The sequence below is a fragment of the Ruditapes philippinarum genome, unplaced genomic scaffold, assembly GCF_026571515.1.
Source record: "Ruditapes philippinarum isolate M1 unplaced genomic scaffold, ASM2657151v2 ctg1108_1_1_1_1, whole genome shotgun sequence".
Classification (NCBI taxonomy): Eukaryota; Metazoa; Mollusca; class Bivalvia; order Venerida; family Veneridae; genus Ruditapes; species Ruditapes philippinarum.
In genome coordinates, this window is record NW_026864791.1 from 254,016 (window position 1) to 279,729 (window position 25,714).

The 25,714-nt window shown below is 30.3% G+C and overlaps 2 protein-coding genes across 9 annotated transcripts in view; one reads left to right on the plus strand and one right to left on the minus strand.

The window, feature by feature from the left end:
* The window catches only part of LOC132726807 (ras and EF-hand domain-containing protein homolog), a 32,068-nt gene extending 23,583 nt beyond the window's left edge, over nucleotides 1-8,485 (plus strand). For 4 of the 6 annotated variants that reach the window (XM_060712178.1, XM_060712179.1, XM_060712176.1 and 1 more), the window contains 7 exons: nucleotides 455-640; nucleotides 1,218-1,353; nucleotides 1,561-1,642; nucleotides 2,129-2,243; nucleotides 3,356-3,484; nucleotides 4,020-4,096; nucleotides 4,399-8,485. In XM_060712178.1, coding sequence (XP_060568161.1) covers nucleotides 455-640; nucleotides 1,218-1,353; nucleotides 1,561-1,642; nucleotides 2,129-2,243; nucleotides 3,356-3,484; nucleotides 4,020-4,096; nucleotides 4,399-4,492 — 819 coding nt within the window. In that variant the 3' untranslated portion in view covers nucleotides 4,493-8,485. The remainder of the gene's footprint in view (nucleotides 1-454; nucleotides 641-1,217; nucleotides 1,354-1,560; nucleotides 1,643-2,128; nucleotides 2,244-3,355; nucleotides 3,485-4,019; nucleotides 4,097-4,398) is intronic. The other 2 variants (XM_060712182.1, XM_060712177.1) reach the window with 1 other exon arrangement.
* Nucleotides 8,486-8,554: 69 nt separating this feature from the next.
* Nucleotides 8,555-25,714, minus strand: part of LOC132726795 (DNA-binding protein RFX6-like) — a 32,030-nt gene continuing 14,870 nt past the window's right edge. Inside the window, exons 6-20 of one of the 3 annotated variants that reach the window (XM_060712164.1) lie at nucleotides 25,203-25,230; nucleotides 20,124-20,231; nucleotides 17,449-17,526; nucleotides 16,092-16,205; nucleotides 15,632-15,681; nucleotides 15,256-15,415; nucleotides 14,810-14,957; nucleotides 14,359-14,453; nucleotides 13,953-14,070; nucleotides 13,416-13,535; nucleotides 12,843-13,039; nucleotides 12,358-12,505; nucleotides 11,738-12,049; nucleotides 11,398-11,610; nucleotides 8,555-10,609 (exon numbers count right to left, since the gene is read on the minus strand). In XM_060712164.1, the coding sequence (XP_060568147.1) occupies nucleotides 10,461-10,609; nucleotides 11,398-11,610; nucleotides 11,738-12,049; nucleotides 12,358-12,505; nucleotides 12,843-13,039; nucleotides 13,416-13,535; nucleotides 13,953-14,070; nucleotides 14,359-14,453; nucleotides 14,810-14,957; nucleotides 15,256-15,415; nucleotides 15,632-15,681; nucleotides 16,092-16,205; nucleotides 17,449-17,526; nucleotides 20,124-20,231; nucleotides 25,203-25,230 (2,038 nt within the window). In that variant the 3' untranslated portion in view covers nucleotides 8,555-10,460. Of the gene's footprint in view, nucleotides 10,610-11,397; nucleotides 11,611-11,737; nucleotides 12,050-12,357; nucleotides 12,506-12,830; nucleotides 13,040-13,415; nucleotides 13,536-13,952; nucleotides 14,071-14,358; nucleotides 14,454-14,809; nucleotides 14,958-15,255; nucleotides 15,416-15,631; nucleotides 15,682-16,091; nucleotides 16,206-17,448; nucleotides 17,527-20,123; nucleotides 20,232-25,202; nucleotides 25,231-25,714 lie in introns of all 3 variants that reach the window. The other 2 variants (XM_060712162.1, XM_060712163.1) reach the window with 2 other exon arrangements.

Here is a 25,714-nt window from a genome sequence, read left to right on the forward strand (position 1 = left end):
AAAGTTCTCTGATCATACGATACATCGGTATTTAGATGTTCTACTTCATGACGTTGACTTTTTATTAATATTATTTCTTTAAATTCCCCTTATCCCTTACTCTGTATTATAACATTAAATTACTTAGGGGATGTAATATTTTATGAAACTGTTTCAAATTCTTATTTATTCGCTATGATTAAACTATAATATACTGCTCATTTTGATGTAAAGGAATTTTAATCCAACAGAGTTATTTTTGCAAACCGCTAATCTCGGTGCTGGGACATGAAAGATGCTGTACTTTCATTATCTCTCATATACAGGCGGAAATAATCAAGTCTTTATTGCCAGATATTTGTTTCCAATTTCGGTGCCTTACAGGGGTACTTACTCGTATATACCCTTGCATGATTTTATACAAAAATATATACGTCTTCTTAATGGTTAAAAGAAAAATTACTTGTAATAATAGGACATAGATTCTAACGACGAGTTGGATACAGAATCAGAAATGGGTCCGATGGATTGTGTAGATGCTAAACTATATCGTAATGTTGTCGACAGACGAATAGGTTCAGGCAGCAGTAGGTCATCTTCCACTAGAAGTTCAAGATCTCGAGACAGCTTTAATAGAAGACAAAGTACTTTAACTCAAGATGTAAGTTTTGTTTAAAGAGTTGTTATATTTTACTGGTCCTTTAGTATCATCTATTCCAGCAAATTAAGTGTTGAAGATTAAATACCGCTTGAGCCGGTGTGAGGGGGCGTGAGGGATGTTGCACTTTATCATTATCCCTAATGAACAAACTCAGTCAAACTTAGTCTGCATTTTTCATGAACTTTTGTTGTTTTAATTGCTTCTGAGGGAGACTTTTTACCTAACAGTTTGTTTAAATTATTTATTTATTTGACAATGGACACATTGTCATTTACCATAACATATTACTTTTTAATGCATTAACTGGTAGACATATTCATGCTGTCTTTAGAAACGTAACTGTGTTATATTTTACCATTTCCTATTTTCATATAATGTTCAGTTTTGTTGTGTACAAAACTCCTTAAAGTAAATGTATAGTATTTGAAAGTAGATGCATTTTCTGGATTGCTGCTTTCAATCATATATTCCGAATATTACACTTTAATGGATGAAATAATAATGTAAATAACTGATTCAAAAGAAAGAATTATCTATGGATAAAATGTAAGCAGTGGGGTTATTTTTATTTTTTCAGACCACACCAAAGGTGAACAAAGACCCAGAAAGAATGTTTAAAGTTGTTTTGGCAGGGGATGCTGCTGTCGGAAAATCTAGTCTCATTATGAGGCTTTGCAAGGGGAAATTCGTAGAAAATTTAAGTTCAACGTTAGGTAAGTACTTCTTACTTTCTTCATTGGTTGCTTTTATGTACAGGCATTTATGCCATAGATCTATTACTCTTAGCAAATACATTCAACATTGGTAAAGTTAAAGAAAAATAATCATTTTTGATTATAAACGTTAAATTCACTGAATTTTGAATCTAATCTGCATAAGTTATCAATATATATAATACGAGATTTAAATCTATTTTCAAGGCGTTGATTTCCAGACAAAAATGATAGAACTAGATGGTCGCACGGTTGCTCTTCAGCTCTGGGATACAGCCGGACAAGAACGGTAATTATTACCGTTTTTACATATATCATCAAAGTTTAACATATTTCTTTTACATAAGCCTTTTTGTGTTGCATTATAAATTGTGTTTTTTACTTATTTTACCAGTTACATTGGAATAAAATATAACATATCTGTTATCATAAGGCAAGGCATGATTATCTGATGTGTTGCCATTTACATAAATCATCAATATCAAAATATTTTTATTGTGGCTGTGAAGTAACAATTATCCAAATCAAACTTATGCTCTATAATAACACTTTTTCGTGTAAAATTTTCATTAAGTCTAACAACCATTTGTCTTCGTAGAACTCTGCTTTACTCATGTCAATTATAATATCGACGTACCCAAACCGGTTTCATTGTTTGTTTGTTTTTTCTTTGTCCCTTTCTAAATAATCATCGTCAAAAATAACAATATGATAAATAGCTTCTTTAAAAAGATAGACTTATTGCTTAACTGAGTTGACATGTTCTTGATTACAGATTTCGCAGTATAGCTAAATCTTACTTTAGAAGAGCAGATGGTGTTTTGCTTTTATATGATTGTACCTATGAACGTTCATTCACGAGTATCAGAGAATGGATGGACTCCATCGAGGTATTTAACATCACGTGTTTTTTTTCTTTGACCACCTCTCATATGTTGATTTACAACCACTTTATATCATTTCATATTTATATTAAGTCTGTGTATTTATTATTTTCTACTTTTGAATTCAGTTATTTTGATAAAGTTATTAAAGTTAATTCTACTTCAAAATTGAAAGCGGTTATTGGTCGTTATTTTATCTTCTTTTTTAAATAAAGCTATTGGCTTTTATTGCACTCCAAATTTGAATGAACCTATTGGCCTTTATTATTATTATTATTATTATTATTCGAATAAATCTATCGGCGTAATATAATTATTTTTTCAATCCTCATCTTACACTGCTTCTGCGCTAAAGCATTGCTGAGTTCTAATTTGAGCCGAACTCTTGAACCCCTAGGTTGAAAAGATAGATGTCTTAACCACATGATCTTAGCGCCACTTAAGCATAGTTTTGAGTGTATTTAGTATATTTAAAAAAAATCTGTTAAGTTTGTTAATACGTATTTATATTTCATTCACGTTTTGACGTTTAAAATATTAAAAGTATTTACATGTTCAAGAAATTCCTTGTCAGTTTGACAATGAAATCAGTAATATTTGAACCATCTTTTGAGTTTGCCTCAAAATTTAATGCACCATATTCCTGACAAATTAGAACTCATTTGGTTGTGCATATTAATTTACACTTGTCAGCATTGCATTGTTATCAGACTCTTGTCAAATGTTCTTAGAAGTTAGTATTTTATCTAAGGGTATAATGTTGTAATAATTGGAAATGGTGTCCTTTCATTTTCTATATGTTTCTATATGTTTTAATTACTAGTAGTCCGGGTGGATATTGAAATGTGTTGACATATGTCTATCATGTGTTTGAGTTACTTTAACCATATAATACGTTAGTGATTAACCTCATTTGACATAAACGAAAATTACTTCAAATTTGAAAATAATGTGAATTTGAACTGTTAAATCTGGCTACAAAGAGTTTCATTAAGTTTGATTAAACGTGAGTGAAATGAGTGTTTGTCTAAATTTTGAATTACTTATACGTTTTTATGCATATACATTTGTAATTTTATAATCATTGTCATAATATGAGATGATTCCCACTTTTAAAGTCTTCTCAGGATGGATCAATCAAGAAGTTACCTATAATGCTTTGCGGCAATAAAACAGACATGCGCACTGAAGCGGAGCGTCTTGGTAGGACTGTAGTCTCATACGATGATGGGCAACGATTAGCGAGAGTAAGATTGTTTCTTACAGATTCTATATGTTTTAATTACTAGTAGTCCAAGTGGATATTGAAATGTGTTGACATATGTCTATGATTTCATTTTTAAGAAGTGTCTTCTTAATTAACTCATTAGTTTTCATGACAGAAGAGTGGTTAGTAGACGTGCCACTCCCATGTGTTGACAGATTTAATTAACAGTTACAGTATTCAGCTAATCATGTGTCAAAGTTTAATTTAATGTCGTCAAAGTGTCACCCAGCAATTTAATAAATTGATGTTAAAAGGTTACATATGACTAGGCACTTTTGTTATAAGTTTTAATATTCCTGCCATATATCATACGATTTTCATTCATTTAATTAAAATATTCTGTATTTTCTGATATAAAAATAGGTATCAGCTATTATATCAATAACGTTGAAATATTTGCAGATCTATGCAGTTTTATATTTTATATTCCAATACAAAAACTTGAAAATTTGTCACATTTACATGTGCAATTATTATTTTGAAATTCATATATGTGCAATTTCTTTTATTGTCAGGAATATAGTGCATTGTTCATCGAGACAAGTGCGAAGGATGGCTCCAATGTTACTGATTCCGTTGTGGAACTTACAAGGTATTTTCTTTACACATGTTTGATATGATAAATATTTCCACCTGAACCTGAACATGGCGATAAAAGTAATGTCATCATCATGATAATATTATCACAAAAGCTGAGAGGATTTCAATATTGGTGATGCTGGTTGTCTAATACATTCTCAACTGCTTTAAAGTATCGCCAAAATATTGATTAGGACAACCCATAGCATTAACCAATGTTGCAAAAATGAAAATGGATGGCAGTAAATAATAACTTTAAAAAGATTGATTAAATATTTAGTTGAATATGATATTCTTTAATAATCATACTTGCAGATTGATGCGAGCAAATGAAGATCTCGAGGTAAAAGAAAGCGGGTTACAGCTTCATGACAAAACTTTAAGTAAAGGCAAAGGATGTTGTGGATAGATACTTGAAATCATCTTTTGATTCTGTTAAGCAATATAAGACATTTTTTTTACTTCAATTCCTCTACACGTCGTATCTTGTTTATATCAAAGATTTTTAAAGCACCAAAGGCACAGGTTTGTTTTAATTAGGTATCTAACATAAACATTGACAGTCTTGCAAAACAAATATGGAAACAGTTCTCGAAAATATGTAGTTATTCATATTGAAGGATGCGAGTATTTTAACATTGTAATTATTTACTTGGCTAAGAATGATATCCTCAAGGAAAACTTTACTCTAAATACATCATAGTCCATATTTATAACAAGTTATTTCCCTTTGGTGCCTGAATTGCTTTTTCTGAAGTTTTTCTGTTGTTAGATTGAAGAAACATAGACTTGTTTGACTTTCGTCATTTCTCAGTGTAAATATCTTTATAATGGAACTTAGGGTATCTCTAAATTATTTTTTATAATTATATATTTGTCACAATTTGAACTCGTTATTGTTTTTTACTCTTTGAGTTCTTTGCATATAACCCAAGTTTACAATATTCTTTCCGGGGAGAAATTTTTGTTGAAAGAGAGTTAGTAGGAACAAAGTTTATCTTTAACATGTATGAATTTTTTAAACAGATGCAGATATTCAATCAGCTTAAAGCCTGTCACTCAATTTAAGTTAATGAAGGTGTCATTGATAAATGACAATGGCAGGGAAAATTAGAACATTCAGATTGGTGTTTTGACTTTAACTTTTTTGACACAAGGACTGCCCTGTCTCGCACAAGATTTTTTTTGTGATTTTATCTTGTTAATGTATGATAGTTGTGTAATTGTTTGATGTATTCGGATCTTCATATTGTTTCCTTTTCATATTGAACAGGTGATAAATTTGTAGAAAGAAAGCACTGACATTTATTGGTAATTTATTCCTAATGTATATTGAATGTTCAAACTTTCAAAAGTTATTTATATTTTGGGGCTAAATTTAATTTTGAATTATTTTATGATTTTTTTCCAAAGGAGTGTACAATTTAATTATTCATTGTAAGTTTCATATAATAATCAATAATGATCCATTGTATTGCCATGGTTACGCGCACCTAATATTCTAGTCCTTACATTTTTTGTACACCTCTGCTGCTACATATTTATTTGTGTGTTTGTTTTTTGTTGTTGTTACTGTTTTTAGAAACATATATTTGATGAAAATAATGTTTTGACAAAACAATTACATGTATCTGAATAAATACAAGTTGAATTGTAGCCTTCGGAAAGATTATAACATATACTTATGTAAACAACTTATGTTTTGTCTGACAGCTAAATGTTTGCTTTATATTACATTATAAACTGTAATATTGTGGTCAATTTAAATTTTCTTCATAATTTAGACAATAGATAAACTTATAGATATCTTTCTTTTAGAAATATAGTTATGTTTTGCATATTATTTACTATTTTTAATTTATTATGTATACGTCCTTAGACAATCTTTGTATATATACACTAACTATATGATTATTATATTGTTCGTTGTAAAAACAGTAGTTAAAATTAACCTAGATTGTTGTTTCTCTACTTTCCAATACGTGTATCCCTTCTACTATTTCAACTTTTGTTGTGAGCGCTTCTTCTTAAATCATTCAACGTTGTTACGTTATGTTTATGTTTTAATTGTTACGTTTGCAGTCCGTTGTTTTTGTAATGTTATCATTTACCTTTAAACTGCTGAATTTCTTTAATGAACTTGACGAGTGTCCATTTTTGGAACTGTCCATCATCAATTTTGTGGATATCAAGATGAAAATTTGAAGTTGGTCAGCCAACAGAACCAAGTCAGGTTGCATAGAGGCTTTTCAGATTCAGTTTCAATTTGGAAAGGGTTTATTGCTTGACCATAATGTCGTAACGATTGCCTTTTTTCTAGAAGTTTTTCGGTTTTGAAAGTTTCTTCTTGAAGTTAAGGTTATTGTGGTATGAAAACTACCGAAAAGAAAAGCAATTGACTTTTACTCTTGAGACATGCCGTTTTTAAGAAAAGGGAAAGTTTTAACCTTTCAAATACCATAATGTTATTATGTACGAGTATTTGAGGCACAATTTATATAGAATTTTTAACATACAAGTAATAGTGGTTATTTTCTTATCCTGCGGTTTTTGGTGTATAACCTTTACATGTATGCACCAAAGCCAATCACAAACTGTTGTTTATTGCCAAATTTTGAGTATTTACAATGGATAGAGGACTTATTCATGTAAAAACTAGAAAGAAATCAACATTTAACAAAATATCTTTTCTTACATCATCTTATCTGCTCATTGTCGTTATGTTTTATTGATACTTCATTTGCATAAAAAATAATGTCAATACAAGGCTGATATTAATGTTTAAATGTATCTTGTATTCGTTCACTGATTATTTTGAACATCAGTTTTTTATTGAGTTTCTCTTTGCTTAATCCTTAATCATGTTGAATTTATAGACTTAAAAACTTCCGGTTTTTGGAACAGTCCATTATAAGTTCTGATGGTATCAAAATTAAAATTTGAAGTGTTTCAGCAAACTGTATAAGGCTTTGTCAGGCTACACTGGTTTGTATTCTTACCTGCCTCTATATTGGTGGTAGATGTTTAACTTTGGAGCAGTATAAAGGTTCACTTACATGATCCATGTAATATGAAAAGTTTATTATTTTCCTTAAATGTTTGAAATCTAATAGTTAATCAGTGACCAGATTAAAGATGTTTAAAGCTTATTATACAATTAACACATTGAGATGCTTATATATGATAGTTCTTTTTATTTTTATTTTAATGTATTCTTATTTATTATCTTTCCCTATTAAACATACAGGTTTTTACTAATTTATTTCATATTGTATGTAAGTTGTTTCCATTTAAGTGTTAAACATTTGTTGTTGTTACTGTTGTTGTTCCATTTATGTGTTATTATCTGTTCCTTTGTTTCATGTTATATGATTTTGTTCTTTTTGCCGTTTCATTACAAGGGTATAAATGTTCTATTCCCTGATTCCTATAACACTAATGTGAGTTTGTTTTCGCAGTTTCAAAATTAAAGTTACATTTGTAAGTCACTGTTTTATTGTAAAGTCATGTGTGTTTTGTTCGCTGTTTTATTGTAAAGTTATATTTGTTATAAGAAAATTGTAAAAATTATATGTATTTTCTCTGTTAAAAGGTTATGTTACATGTGAATATATGACTTCAATGTAAAAATATCTATGAGTTGTTCACTGTTACAGCATTGTTTACTGTTTTGTTGTATAGATATATTTGTTTGTTTTTGTTGTTTTGTTGTAAAGTGTTATGTTCTGTTTCGCCGTTGAATTGTAAAACTGGTTGTCTCATTGTAAAGTTACATAAGTTATTTGCTATTTTATTGCTTAAGTGTATAAAGCTTCTATCTACTGTCTTTAGTTCACAAAATTGTTGTTTTATTTTTGAATCCAAAATACCTGTGTAAAAGAAATATGTTGGATTTTATCTGTAAGAGCGAATGATGCATGCACGAAATCGCAAATATAAGTATAATATTTTGTTCGGAATATTTTATTCTGTTTACATATAATGTTCATGTGTGTTAATTACCGGAGACATTTAATACGTTTCAACTGGTCCAAAAATATTAACCTTATGATTATGGAAACAACGTAATTTTGCTGTAAAATATTTCATGAGCTAGGCCTTGGACCATTTAAGTTGTATGCAAGAATTCCTTTGATCTGTTTTCATTGAAGAATATAATTTAGTTCATTTTGTCGTTCATTGTAAATTTGTAAAATATACGTGTTGTTTTCGCAGTTTCATTGTAAAGATGTATGTGTTATTCGCTGTTTCTCTATACAACTATATTGTTTCTGTTATGGTTGCCATGATATATTTCTGTTGTATATATTGTTTTGTTTAACTTCAATTACAAGTGTAAATGAATTTATTTTTCAACCCTGTCACTTGCTTTAGGATCGGTTGCAATAAAGAATAAAACATACACTGAAGTTGTTCTTTATACATCCCCATCACCGTATTAAGCGTAAAAAAGATAAACATGAAACTAGTCTTTAACATTTTCATTATTTTAATCCGTCATATCTGATATTCAAAATAGTACATACAAACGCATACAACAACAATATAATGTGAAGAACTAGGATATGTTTCGCGTAAAAATCTGCATAAAATTATATGAAATTATTGCAATTTTCAGAAACAAATTTACATGAAATCCTTCATAAACATTTGTAGCAATGACAAAGCTGACACACACAAACACATATATTCAAACACAGTGATAAAAAAGTCTGATTGAATGTTTCCTGATCTTCATTGTTTACAGAGAGGTAATTAAAGTGTTTTGGGGAAAAGTTACTTTTGTAAGCATGACCTTGTACTTTTATAAACTCCTAGCCTGATGGCAACAACATATCATGGCTTTTCAGCTTGTTTTTTTCTGAAACGATGAATAATTTTGTCCAGATTGAAAGATGGACAAGTTCATATGAGATATATAGCGGGGTTAGAGTTCATAAACCGGTAGGCTTTACTTTAAGTCTTTTTATAAGCTTCAGTAAGTTATTTTTAGTTTGCAAAGATCGCACATATATAATTCATGCTACTAACCAAACATATCGACCTCCTATCCAGGCAAGATGAGCATATTCATAGCATTCATCATATTAATTTCCAAAACACTCAGTTCCAATTGGGAATTTACAAAATTTAACAAGAATCAAGACAAATGAAATTCTACCATAGACTTTCGTTCAAAAATATAATATAGAATAAATTTCAACAGCATACTTCCAATACATTTTGATAAAAACAGTAAAAGTAAATATTTTCTAAACGGTTTATACTCCGTATCTAAATCAGATCTTGCCCCAGCTCGGTTGTGACGTATTTCAGACACAAATTAACATGGAATTGAAAAAAATAATAGTGAAAAAATAAAATCTCTAATACATGTTTATAACTTACACATAACATGTTACAGATATCAATGTTTAACAATAAAAATAACAACAATGCAGTAGAGATTGCAACGTGTGTTTATATGACTTTCAAAACAATGAAGCTTTACATTATATATATGTCTACATTATTTTAGGGCCATAAAATCAATTGCACACGTTTAAAGTTCAAATGTATTTACGATATTGCTCTGGATACTATGATTACGGAACGGATGAAAATAGTCTTGAATATTTATATGTATCATTGCGCACATTACTCCGTTGTTGTTGTTGTTTTTCTTTCCTTCAGCGAAGAAAACTAATCGTTTACTTTACATATACCGCTTCTTTTTTGAATAATAGTTAATCATCAATATTGCAAGATATATTGCTTTTCACAATTTATGGATTTTAAAGGTTTGTCAGCTTTTCGTTTTCGAATACTTTTGTAGTTATATTTACATGGTATTTCATATTCAAGTTCCTTACTCTATAAATAAAGGTTTTATTTTAAGTAAGAAATGTTTAACAATATAAGCACAGTGTTATGTTCCTCTTCAAAGCATAATGTCACTTTCCCAGTTCTCTCAATAGTCACATGTTAACAATGTTGAAATTAAGGTTGTTATAATTATCCTTACATTACCATGTGTGATAGCTTCGATAACACATCAATAACAACACATCGATTACTGTAAACATTCGTCATCATGTCACTAAATGACGCACTTGGTACAACTCTTGTTAATTTCCCATGCTTAGTTGTTTCTTTTTTTTTTTATCTGAGACATTACTCGTACATTTCACCTCACTCATTAGTTGTCGCTGTTTCTTTGCTTATTATGTTGTTCCTTGCATTTGACATACAAGCTGGTCTTGTGTTGCAGGTTTTCCTCTGAATAGAAACATCACCATGATGAGCCATCAATGTCCATTCTAACCTAATATAACTCTCGTATAATACATATAAGACAGCGTTTGAATCTTATATTATTATTTTCACTTTCTAACATGTCAATAGACAGATTTTCCAGCGTCAAACACCGTGTTAATTGACGGTAGAGGTCCAGGATCTGTAAAACCTTGATGAATTTCATGGTCAACATTAATCATTCCAGTCATACAAGATGCTATGTTTAGAATATCATCTGAGCTCATGTTATCTGAAACATACAAAAATAAATAAAGTTCACATTTTAATCAATTAAATTCTAACTTAAAACAGGTTGGAACCGATAAACAAAATCAGACAAATTTGAAACAGTCAGAGTATCATGTAACAAACACTTAGAATGTTTCATTTTGACCAGTTTGTTCTCTATGATATGTAATTCATGTCTTTACATTAAGCTGTATTGATTCTGTGAAAAGTGTCACAATTTCAAACAATTGAATAATGAATTATTGTTTATGTGGTCAGTTTGTTATAGGAGTCATATCAATACATAACAGTTACGAAATCTTAATAAAACTGATAAATGTGAGTTTATACATGTTGACATGTATTCATCTCGTTTACAACAGTATCCTTCACAATTATTTGTTTTTCTTACATTACAAAAAACATACATGAATTATCAACATTTTTATACTTGGATGATGATAAACTAAAACTACATTTGTCCAGGGAGTCAAACAAAATACTGTACGTAGTATGAAATATTTTTGGATTGTCGTTTTTTTCCCGAAATTATTTTATTATCATTTTCATACCAAATTACTAACGCAGTGACCAATACTTTTGAATATTCTGGTACGTTGTAAGAAAGTTCAATGGATCATAAAGACTTTGGAGTTTGGTTTTATCACTTTATTTGAACACCTCAACACTTATCTAAAACATTTAGAACGCCGTCAAAATTTTCATACAAACATACACTAATCTAAACTAAACTCCTCTTGCTTTAAAAAATATCACGGGTGTACTACTACTTATATTATATTGACTCACCATGATGCCTTGGGCTATGACAACTGGCCGGACTGGAACTATTGAAGAAGTTTGATGTGTCCTTATGACGATGAGGTTTGTCAAGAATATTCAATGTGTCATTTGTATAGTCGGGTGTGAACTGAGTAAGTTGTGGTCGAGGCTGTATAACAGGAACATATTCGGCTATAGGTTTCTGTGAATGATTAAATGAACTGCCAGCGAAACCGAAATCTGAAATAATATCATTATATTATGTCCCTGATTGAAATCACATTTCCAAAAAGAAAAATATATCATTAACACATCATGAAGTTAAAAGACTAAACTGTCTATCAATAAAATAACGTATGGTTAATACCTTGCGGAAAAGCTGGTTGATTGCTGGAAAATCCTGAATTTGTACCAGTCGGAACTATGTTAAACGCAGAACCGGACTGGTGTAGTGAATTTGTTTGAAAACTAGACTGTGACACGGGTTGTGGTGCAGGAAAGGACGAAAATCCATTGTAAAATAAATCCGCACTGTCCGTGTAAGGGTTGTATGGGTCAAAATCGTTTTTAAATGAATATAAACTGGAATTGTAAAATGGGTTTCTAAAAGCACTATTTGTTCCTCCTCCTCCCCAAGAACTGTTTATATGTGATGATCCCGCACTTGGAAATTCTTGAGCTGAAAAAGAAACGAAAAGAACGTTCACTTTTTCAAATTTTGAAAATTCGACTTTCTGTTTTCAAAAGTTACTGGTTTATCACAGTGATTTAGGAGTCATGACATTAGGCTTAATTCATAATACGACCTTGCTTTCGAATGTGAATGTTTGGACTTTGACTGAACAAACTTGCTTATTCATTACGTTTTAGGATTGGCTAAATTGTTACAATTGTTAATATAGAAAATAAAGCGATCACGTGACCTTACAAAATGTACGACCAAGCATTGAAATGCAAATGCATTGAAGAACATAATATTTCACATACCCATATAAGGAAACGATGAAGATGATAAAATTGACGATGTTTGAGATGCAGCTGGATTAAACAATGGACCAGGGTTGATGACTGAACCTCTAGTAGGATTTGGAACAATAGGTGACATTGGTGGAGTCATCATGTGTCCGTTGATAGGCTGAAATTATAAGAATAATTATTATAGTAAAGAAGGTAAATCAAAGCATGATATGTTTATATAACGCTTTGATTTATCTGTGAGTGTACCGGTTGTGGTTACAGGGCAGTGTGTTCTAATGATTAATGTATCTACCCCTTTAATGAATGCAATGAAAATATAAAAAACAGACATTTAGACAACATCTACCTTCTGGACAAAAATAATAGACACTTCGTCAAAAGTACGTATGAAAGTGTAAAAGAAGTCATGATAATCTTGCCTTTAATCCATAACATTTGTATTATATTTAATTTACACTTTAACAATTGTGTTGGGAAGTTACCTGAGAGCCTACCATTGACTGTAAAGGTAACAATGGGTTGTTGAAATCTCGGTCCGCTAAGCCCGGATATTGCTGGAAGGATCCATTACCCATCTGGTGATTCAGATAGTTTTCCTTTTTCACATCTCCATTACTCGGCTTGGTAATTCGGTTCGCAACAAAGCATGTACTCGGTGTTGTGTTCAAAGGTTGTCGAACACCCCCTTCGTCTGAAAATGAAATAACTTTATGTATGTATATAGTAATATCCAATATGCATTGTGATGGAAGGGATTAAGAATATTATATTCAAGATATTTTTACCGCAATGATGAATAGATTCATTGGCATGATGTATATTTTATTATCTTGAATATTACGTCAGCTTTTACAAAATGGGAAAAAAGATCAAAGTATGAATAAAGAATAAATATAGAACACATTAAATCAACAGTAAAAAGAGTAATCGCGCATTTACTGGAAAAAAAACGATAAAAATAAGATAACCGAAATTTCTAAATAGAGAAGAAAATAAATAAGATTAAAGAAAATATACACTATTTTAAAAATAGAAACATACTTTGAATTTAAAACGAGAAAACTTACCAGCTTTTGTATGTTTATCTAACAAAGTTTGTATTTCCGTTTCTTTCTCATTATGTAGTTGACATTCGACAGCAAGAAGTATGTACTCGTCCAAAAGCATTCTTATCAAGTGAAATGATGCTGTAAGGAACGAGATTTATTTATAACTTGTTTTCATGTAAATTCCTTGACAATGTAAAGTGCATGCACTATAATTTGGTATATTACAATTTAGACAAATAAGAAAAAAGAAATATAGTATGTTTAAAACATTTCAAATAACAATTCAAAGAGTTTCTTGTTGGTGTGTTTCATAATTTCTGCCTGAATACTGTATAACCACACTAAGAAAATGCTGTCTATTTTTTAGACTTGTTTGGCGGCTTGTCTTTGATATACAGGCTTCATGATCACTGATCCCCTTTCAAAATTATCATATTATATTTATTCCCTGTTCATTTTGTATTATCATTTTCTATATCGAAATTTTCCTGACATTGATGAATATTTACCGTGGTTATGGTTAAATGTTTAATGAAAAGCAAATATCTTACTTACCAAAGCATTGAGCATTGTTCAGCGTCAAATTGTGCATAACCCGAGCACCAAAGAAAGACCACTTCAGCAAGAAATCTTGTGCTCTTTTTTTAAATGATCGGCCATTCTGTTTACTTGGCTAAAAGACAAAATATTGCAATTTTTAGTAAATAATTTCATCATTTGACTATTTTATCATTGCATTCCTTATATACATAACTACCAAATACCATTACCGCGACAACATACACATAATACCGCCACGTTGTTATCAGTCCATTTAAAATGCAATAAAGTCTAATTGCAAGCTTGGTGCATTTATTTGTTTAATTATGGAATTCCAACAATATTATTTTCAAAGATTTAAATTATGTCTCTCAACTTCAAGTCGACATACTATTACATCATGATGACAATGTATGCTTACTTTAATGATCTTTTGTTCGACTACTTGGTCCAGCCATTCTGTAAACGCCTCGACTGTTGCTTGCTTCCGCAGAAGTTCCTTGAACTCCCTTAACACTGAAAAGTAATATATTACTTCCATCGTCAGTTTTTATAACTTTCTTATCAAATTTTTTATTGGACACGATGAGGCAAAAATACAAAATTATAAGAATATGACATAGTTAATTATTAGGAGTTATTAGCCACCTACAATTTGTGTAAAATATATTTTGTTATGTACATATTTGCCTATATCAAGTTTTATACCATGCATGTGTCTCTTATTTTATCGCCAACTTGTGTCAACGATTTTCAAGCATGTACTTAAATACTAGTAAACCGTGAAATGTTCCAAAATCTTTTAACTTTTTCTGAGGAAACAACAGATATTTCCTGGGGAAAAAATAAAGTTTATAATAAATAGTTTTTACACTCACGCTCCGCGTTTAGTTCTATGTCTTGATCACCGTCGTTGTTGGCATTTAATGCATGAGTTCCGATAGAAGTAAGATCTATACGATCAACATCACTTATCATCTGGTTGACGAGTTGAGCATCATATAAAACTGGCCGGGCTGTCTGTAATCACAGAAAAAAGCTAAATTACAAGTATATACTGATAATGTTGATTTATTCGCTGTTATTTAAATATGCTATGTTAAGACAATAAACATGATCTATAAATAACAATCAACTCAGAAGGCAGCATGGCAAACCTATTAATACTTAAACATTATCAAAGTCAGAAACTTTATGATTTTGTTAAATTTACTTTGACATGATATGTTGTGTGAGTAACTTGTTTTCAGTTTCCTATTAATAGAGAAATTTATGGCATGCAAAAATAACTAGGATGACAAAATCTTAATCATTGTACCTGTGCTAAATGAAGAAATGAAGTTTGTCGTTTTAAAGCAGATGCAAATCTCCTTGCAACTGGTAATTTATGTTCCGACAATTTGTCTGGTAGATTATCCAGAGCTGTTGACATCCAATTCTCCCAGTGCCTCGCGAAGTTGCGGATGTCACACAATAGCCTACAAAAACAATATGTAATTGCGTGAAAACTATTTTGTATCGTTTTTTATGTGTTTGCGTTTTTAACGTTTTAAGACTTTTAGATAAACAATCAAATCAATAATTGCGACAAATATTAGATGAATAATGTAGTGCTGGAAATATCTATGCTTCAAAAATATATGTTTTTCTTTCGTTTTGGATATCACGGCAAAATATATGATGTAAAAACTTACGTTTCTGGCATTTCTTGCATCGTGGACGGTATCAATACCTCTGTTAAAACCTGTGAATACAAATAAAATTATATATTCTTAGTTGTTGAATTATTTTCATTATTAAAAGGCAGTTAGCGTTTTCACTTCATACATTGTGTTAAATATAGCTATAAACAATACAACTTACGTATATATAATTATACACAACATGATGGTACGATAACAAAATAAATGCATAATCTTAATATGATCATGTGTGTGTGTCTTTTGTGTGTGTGCGGGGGGGGGTCTTTTAAAAATTAAATTGATGCGCATATGTTGCGTTAATTCTTCGACTGTTAAAAAATAAGAAAACAAGATAAAACGTTCAAAGGTTACAAATTTAGGTAATTTTGGATGTCTTTGACCGCTTGTTGCTTTAAATCGATTAACAATTATTTTCTTTTATATTATGTATAATCATAGTTATTTGTTGTACCTTATATAGAATGGAGTCACAAACACAAATAAGATCTATGATCAATTCATGGTCTACTAGTGGCAGTAGATGTTCCGGAAGTCCTTGCCAGAAATGCAGAAGGAAATTCTGAATCTGAAATAAAAAAGCAAACATATGTCAACTGTATTCTCTTTTTTGTCCTGGTCACGGGATCTGTATAAAATTGATTATATTTGTTTAATTAAAATAGGTTGTGACTTTGTCTAATGGTTGGTGAATGGAGTATTAGACTGTTATTGCTTTTTACGACAGTTAAATTCATTTGGCTTGTTGCTCGCGCATGGGTTAATCTTTTGACAGGGCAGTTATCTTATAAATTAATTTTAATGAATGCTCTTTGTTTCAGATTTCTACACCCTAAAGCTGTTGCTAAGTTCCGTAATACGACACATTTCTTACGAAACGATAGCTTTTGACTTACGTTTCATTCCTAATAATTTGCAACGGATTATAAAGTAGAATAGAATAAACATAATTAGCTAACCATGTTTGCATAACGACGGCTTTGTCACGATATTAAGAAATATGGTGAAATTCGGTATCGTTTGAACATTTTTTACCCTTTCTTCTACATGCTTTAAACGGCTTCGTGATAAGACATGTATTTGTCATAAATTCTGGCGGAAAGTCATTAAGACAAATGTAAGCCAATATTTTCTTTACAAATTGCATTAATCCTTGACTTATGTACATTTGTTCTTCCTAAAGCAGACTAGATAAAGGGATGGCAACATACAATAATTAATTTATAAACCATTTCTCTCCCTGGATTACCCCACACTAAGGTAGAAATCCGTTTTAGTTAAAGGTTTTATTGTCATCGCAGTAAATCTTGTAAAATATAAACAGGAATGGGCCAGTGAAGTGTTTAACAATGGAAAAAAATATTTGTCATGAAAATTAACGAGACTGTACCCTCAAATTGCTCACCATCAAAGGCTTTTCTTTCCACATATATATTAACAATACTGGCATTAAAATTAATGCTATAATCAAATATACAAATTACATATCTGAACACTAACTTTCTGATATATATTATTAAAAAAACATTCCGTTAGGCAGTATCCTTAGTTAAAGCCGGATGAAAGAACACTGAATGTTCATCTATAGCAATTTCGCTACCATTAATATAGATATCTAAATCTTTAACTATTTCTAAACATAAAGGGAGTAGAATATACTGAAAACTTTGTCTTACATTCTAATACCATTTATTTGTATATATAAATATGTGTTTGCTTTGTATAATCATTGTAAATGTTTATAGGTTAATATTCAAAGATACAATGCGTCAATGAAATATATAATTAATGTTTAGTTTCAGAAAACTTACCTCTTCAAAATTTGCGTTAATTGCTGTATCAAGAATGCACTGACAATGTGTTTTATACATCATGATAAATGTCTCAACCTTGAATATAACAAAGTATTGTTTGCAATGAAGAGTTACATAATCAAAATTAAAAATAATATTATACCTGGTACTTTAACACTTATACGTCATTTTACCCCCATGAAACAGTCATTGTATACGTAAACGTTAAGTTAATTATAAAATTCTTAAAAATATTCAAAGAGTATATTCAAAGTTTCAAGAAATGAAACATTGTAGCAAAAAAAAAAAGAATCAAAGGAATGTTTAATTATAAGTCTTTATGTTTTGCCGGATGATGTATGACTTGAATCGTTTAAAGAAAAAGGTGTGAATATAAATACAAAACCCACAGAAATACAGATATAAAGATGATTATTTTAACTGTATACAAATACACATGTACAGTTATGGGGCGTATCCATACACTCCCAAAATAAAAATACATGCATTAGCTTTCATTTCAATATTTTACCGTTTCACCAGGAAAAAAGAATTTAATGAAAAAATAGATATTGATATTTACTCTATTACAAAGCAGACAGAGGTAAATGCGTGGAAAAGAAAAATCAATAAAACAATTAAGATGGGACACCTGCCCAGCAGGCAGAAAAATCAGATGATGAAGTGGAAATTGAAGTTCCCGGTCAGATAACAGTAGCGTACTGGAGATAAGGGGAAAAGAAGTACTTGGTCTGACATTCAGTGAGCCAACATGTCAAAACATAGAAAGACATTGTTGTATTGAGAAACATGAGCATATATCACAATAAAAACAAAATTCATCATGTTTTACGATTCCGAGATAGATAAGAAAGACAATGAAAGAGGCTTTGTACCATTATTTGGCGACTTAAATTGGTGCATAAATTTAAATTCTGAATTGAGTTAAATGCATACATCAATATTAGATTAAAACTGTAGACAGGTTATTTGCCACAGAAGTTTCTTATTGAATGCAAATATTTGTCTTGTTTGCGGGAGATTAAATCAGTTAACTTCCTAAAGATAATTAATCTCCCTGTAAACAAACAAGCAGCAAATGACCGTGAGTAAAATGAGTACATATAAGGATTAATGGCGGAGAAGGCGTGGCTTACATCTATGCTCAACTTTGAGAGGCTAGCGAAAATTGAGGAATTTTGTCAATGTCTCTGGTGTATAAGAAAGAAATACTTTGCCGAATCGAAATTGTAAAGTTAAAATAGGGAAAAGAAATTCTTAACAATTAAACAATTGTGCTGTAACCAGACCAAAGACGCCTTTTATTTCTTGTTTGTTAGGGCATCTACCACATGCATTTCTTTGCCTTTTTATAAGGTTATTATACTGTACAAAAGAGTAGCATAGAAATTTGATTGATAGTATAGTTTTTGTTAAATGTAATATTCGGAGCATGTACAATAACGTTAAAAAGCGATTTTTGTTGTAGTTATTATTTTTATTGATATACAGATCCTGAAACATATATCCAGCATAAACCATATCTCTATGAAACTTAAATGAGTCAGGCATCATTGCAGACAAAAAAGATAACTGAAATAAACAAAAAAGCAACTTTGCTTAAATCTCCGATCAGCAATCAGAAATGAAATTTGCTTGATTTGAAAACAATGGGTGGCATTTCTCCGGCGGAAAGTAAATTATAAATTAATACAGTTCCTGAACCGACTTATCTTAATAAGCAGCGAAAAGCAAACATTGGTTGTTTGCTTTGGAGACTTGTAAGCTGGAACCTTTTCATAAAGAGAACAATTTCGGATTTTTACTCCATTTATAACTTAAAACCGGACAAGGAGTTTATCGAGATTTCAATAAATGTTGAAAGGAAGGCGATGTCTGTTTGGAAAAGACAGGATAAAGCCAATATTGGTATTGACGTGTTCAACAATTTATATTTCACTTTGAGATAAATTGAATAAAAGTAGCAAAGGTCTTGAATTGTGAAAAAATGTTGAGTATTTTGCCAGCGCTTTTTTATATTAAGGTGGAACACTTTTATTATCATCCATTTCTTAAGGGTATCCATATTTTTTATTGTACTGCTACGGTTTAATTTTGTAGCGAACTGCGTGTATTCTTACATTTTATTTATAAATTTATCTAAAAAAATATATTGACCTATCACAATAGCTAATTTATAATTCTTTATCCAATCCTATCCATGGCGACATAATATACATGGTTATTCTCATCTCATTTATAACTTTCCGAATCAGCTTTAGAAAAAAGGCAAATCATTAAAGTATGTGAAACAGATATTTGATATTTTTATTTTATATTGAACTTATGTTGATATTTTCTGTATAAAAGTAATCCGGTCCTTTGTTCACAAAGTCAAAAGACAAAAAATACAAAGAGCATTAAAACCAAAATAAAATCAAAATGGTTATCATGATTGAAATATGTACAAACTTTTCAAAAGCAAGTGTATTTATAAGTTCATTAATCCCCGAAAATATTAACATTTCTGTTTCTGAAAAGGTGTTTTACTTTCAGTTTTACAAAGGTACTGCTGTATACCTGAACTTATATCTTTGACCTCTTTCGGTCACAATTAAAGTTGGACTTAGTCTATGTAATAGTTACGTGTGATTTACCTTTAAAAAAAGATGTAATGGTTACACTTGATTTACCTTATCTTTCTGCACTTGCTGGGGTAGGATAAGATATTGAGCACTAGGAAACTCCGGCAACAGAGTCCCTGTTTTAGAACTGAGTGAATATTTTCTAGTGAATCCGCCCTGAAACAAAATACAAAAATGTTAATAAAACATGTCTTACAATAATAATATTAACGGTGATGAAAAAGATGTAAGTATGTAATTTGTACAAACATTTGGAAAACGGAGATTTTTCAAGAGCAACGAAAACAAAATTAAAAAGGTGAAAATTGCAGATTCGGCTTGCTTGTTTCTGTTCATGAGGGATAAAGCAAGGTGTAACATTTCGCACGCCCCAAGCACCGACAATAAAGTACGTGAATCAATCGGGAAGGATCAGCAATATATAGCAGTACGAGGGGGAACCTACAAAGCCTATTTAACCTGCACATCATTGCAGTTTTGCAAAGATATATAACTATGTTTTTGGTAGCTCAGTTAAATTACTTTTGATTAGATGGATATACATACATTCAATTTCAAATCCCTTTTTTACAAATATAGCATGATTAACATATGTAAATATAAAATGATTTTTTTTTATTTTCCGCAGAGATAAGTAAAACTTAGGTCCGTAATGTTTGATGACGGGATGTTCCTTAAAATGTTTTCTTCTCGCAAACAGAGACCAATGGACTGTTACAAAAAAAATAGAATTCCACTCTCCGATCACATGTTTTAATGATGCATCATTACTATGATTTATATCTACATCATATGCACTAAACACATCTGAGATATGTTCACGACTATATTTAATTTCTATGATGATTATGTATATGATATGTATAAAAAATGTCTATTCAGAATTTAGAAAAGAAAATGGCGGAAACAGAAAATATATAATCTTTTTCTTGTTTTGTTATGTTTCGAGATAAAAGCGTTCCCCTTTTCCTTATTTGATATGTATCGGTATAAAAGAGTTTGCAACCAACACTATGCTAAGGCTTAACAAGAGTTTTAAACTGAAATAAATGTTTTTGGTTGTTTGTTTTGTTATTTTTTTCAAAGAGTGGTTTCATGGAAATTATAATGATCAGATGTATCCGACAATCCACATTCATCTTACAATAAACAATACTGAATTTAGACGATTATAGTTATTTGTCATTTATTTATTTGTTGTGCCTAATCCGTAAAATATTCATATGTGTTAAGTCTTTTACATCAATAATATACAAAAATACTTATGATTTTATAATGTGGCACCTTTGAAACGTGTTAATTAAGATGAGGTGATATGTCTAATGCTTGTATATAAAGTGTATTATCAAAGCCTCTGTATTTGTTTGTTGTTAAATATTTGTTGCTATATCTGTTTTTTCTTCTTTATTTTTTGTCATTTTGATAGCGTAGAATAATAAGGAGACACAACTTAGCGATCATAGTCAATTAAAGATGGTCCCTTGCTTGACATTTCAGAGGCGGTTTACATCGTTTATATGTTATCCAAATCCCTTAACAACAAACCGCATCAAAGAATTACAAACAAGCCGCACACACTTTCCCATCTTGAAATGTATTGATAAATAATAGTTTAGTGGCGGTGAGTATAATACATACTTAACCAACAAGGCGTTCACGTTCAGTTGACAAAGAACCAGAGCAAGATAAGAAAGGCAAACTCTTGTCTAAACAAAAGTGAATTATCTATACATTCGATAAAGGAATTACCGTTGAGACGCAAATCTTGTCTAGTCTGATACATATTTATCAAAAGGGACCACTGTCTTTAGACATTTACTTAAAATTCTATGTAAATTTTAAATATTATAATTGTTGATTTCTTATAAATGGCTGATGGCATCCCAAGCGTGTTTCTTATTTCCACTTGAAATTGTATATTAACTCTGCGCACAATAATATATTTTGTTCGGACAATCTATAAACAAAAATGTTAGACAGTTATTTATTTAGCTAGCTGACAGCAACTTCATGTACTCATGCGACCAGTGCAGACCAAGTTCAGCCAGCAATTTCGGACCGTCTGTATTATGGTCTGCATTGTTCGCTATTTAGTCAGAACATATTTAGAAATTTCCCTGAACTGAAATAATAAAATATGGACAAGTCCGTGTAAGAATTTCATCGTGGAAATGATTAAAACATCTCACTAGTTGTGTTTAAGATTATTATTATGTTTATATAAATAGCTTTATTCCCCTCTTGTTAAAACATAAATGCATTTATAAAAAAATATCTTCAGAGATGCCGTACACGTGATTTGCTGTTTGGTGTTAATGTAAAATTAGCAAATTGTTGCTTTACCGATATGTATTTTTGTTGTTGTTGTTCACTTAATGGATAATGCAATATGATTATTTCAAATTTTATAAACAATAGAAAATAGTGTATCAGATTTGTAAGTTACAAAATAACCAGCAAAAGGTTTGTAAATGTCTTATTCATTTGTATTGTTTCATGCAATATAGAAGTTAACTTTATTCGACTTCAAACGTTTGGATTTTAGCAAATCCATACTATAAAATCAAATTTCCATATATATATATATATATTTCAAACATCTTTTCAATATGTTGCTAATAGATTGTCCAAACAGAATATAGCATGTACGCCTTAATGGCCTACATGTTAAAGAGGCTCATATGGAAGACAGGGCTTGTCTAACTGCGTTGCCTATTATTATTATTATTATTATTATTATTATTATTATTATTGCTACATTTAGATATTCTTAAAGGATATTGTTTGAAAAGAAAATGTTGATAAAGTTTTAAGTGATTTAGAAAGATACGATGAGCAATAATATTTTAGAACACTTTATTAACTGTAATATAAATATATGAAATATTGGATCATGTATTGCACACCAACAACATACATACTGTATATAATTCTTCTGTAGTTTGATGTTATGCCTGATACTAAATATTATCAACACGATTATTTATTGTTTTACATACTTTCCATTATAGACCAGTTCACGTTAACCTGAAGTTACCAAATGTCTGAACCTACTGTAGAATATTGTGGGATATGTAGAGCAAATGCATTTCAGTACACAATTGCATTTATCAAAGCCGAATTCCTGTGAAAACTGTTAGAACTTTTCCAACCAGGAAATATTTATTTACTAAGTAAAACAAAATTTTCTTTCATCTTTTTGATTTTAAATGTTGTTTTGTTTTGTTCACACTAAACCTATCTGGTGAGCATTGAGAATCTCCTTTGCTTGTTCCTGCGTCCGTTTCCACTAGAACGTCCCAAATGATTTTCAAAAAGAAAAAGGGAAAAAAGAGAAAAATGCCATTTCATCGTTACCGTGGACATAGCAACTGTGAAACCTTTAGACAGCCTCTCTGACATCAGAACGATAAAATGATCATGTATATTTAGATGAAAGGAAAAGTAAAGATGTAGGGAGATGAGGATTAGCGAATTTGTTTAAACAGTAACATTTGTTCCATTTAGCCGGCTATCAGTTTTACTGTTAAACAAATGTAAAATAAACGCATCTATCAAAATAAACTGTAGCCAAACTCCATCAACCAATTATAATACGTGAATTAATTTCTCATCAAAGAGCTCAGCGTTTACAGATTAGCATTAAACGACTCTAGGGGAAAACTTTATTATCCACATTTGACTTGCGAAAAGTTAAAAGGTGATTATACTACTTAAATGATTAAATGTTTTAATCTTGAGCAAATTTTGGTGTGTCATGATTACTGGAAGACACTGATAAGTAAAATTAACGCATGATCTATATAGGAGGAAGAAGTGGAATTTGTACGATGATAAAAAACTAGTAATATAATCATAATATACAATTATTGTATCTAGATGTGGTCTATATCCTAGTCTATGGACCTGCAATCTGTGATATCCACCGATGCTGGGGGAGTTTCAATCAATCGAAACACAGAGAAATTGTCAAATATTAACTAACAAAAAAAAAAAATTCCATAATTCTAGAGGCGATTGGCCATCTAAAATGTTATAAAGGAGAGCCCTCAAATAAAAGGAAACTGGTCATGTTTTAGAAGATTTCCCTTATTTTCTGGTGTATTAGACACGTGCTTCTGAATTATACTGTGTGTCAGCACTAGAGAAAAGATTGTTAGAACATGCGAAATATTTAACTTATTGTATATCAAAAAAGCGATCATGATGCATACAATTATTTCAAAAGTGTTTATGATATATGCAATGCCTTCAAAGTACAAAGTTGCAAGAGAAAGTTTGGAAATTCTGTGTTTTACACTTTAAAATTCTGTCAAATTTCAATCAAATATAAACTACTGTAAAGTCAATACATAATTGCATTTTTTGTTACCAAATGTGCCAATATTTTGTTTAAATAAGTATACAAAATTTCTCTGTATACACTTTACTTTGCACCTAAGTAAACAATGTGTTCAATGCTAAAAAGTATACTTTACAAAATGCAGTTTAAAGTTAATTTATTCTTCAGAACAATGTAATTACAAATAATAAATACGAGTGCATACAATAAATCAAAAACAAAGCAATTTTGATTTAGTATTTAAATTAAAAACTAGTTTACAAGTGTTTGTATTATTCTATACCTTTAAAGGCAATAATGAACATATTGTTTCAATTAGGAACTAGTTTACAAGTGTTTGTATTATTTCATAATCAATTATACCTCCAAAAAGGCAATAATGAACATATTGTTTCAATTAGGAACTAGTTTAGAAGTGTTTGTATTCTTCAATTTTTTAGTCAGTTATCAATGAAAAAACAACAAATTCTGATCAACACCGGCAAAACAAATTATATTGAAATGACTAGTACGAGTATATGGAACAGTAAGGCATTTTTGGTCAAAATCCTGTATCATGAAAAGGAACACTACATTATACTTGATTAGTAGCATATGAACACTAAACTTAACGTACACTACTAAAGTCAAATTCCTTTCACCTCTACCCTGTATACAAATACAGACTAACACAAAGGTTGTGTATTATACACTATGACATATTGTATTAGCTTCGACCTTACAACACCATTCAGTGATTAAACGAATTAAATTTAAAACGACAAAATATATGAAGAACAACTCACCTCATTTTTTAGTTTGCAACCAGAAAACCTGAAAATATAATCATAAGAAAATGAAAAGTTTTGTTATCTTATTTATGTTGATATTAAAAATTCCACTTTTTATACAACATTGTATATCATAGAATCAAACTGTTTCGTTCAATTTGAATGTATCTCGTGTATGTCATTGTTTTTTGCTAGAGGACGATTAAGTGTTTTGAAGTAGTACTATGGTAAATATCGGAGATTAGCCAATATACTTAGGTGGTCATGCCATATTGTTATAATTCGAGATAAGAATAATTTGTACAAAGCTCAAAGTGTGAATAGGTTCATTAAATGCCGATTAGAATTTTGCGATTCCTAGATACGAATATTTAGTGCTATCCTTGCAGCTAGCTTTACTAGACAACTATGGTACTCTTTTTATATGAGCCGCATATACGCGTTTCTAGAAACTGAAGAACGGACACGTGTGGAGAACTAGTTTATTCTGCAATTTTAATGAATGGAAATAATCCTTAGAGATTAAT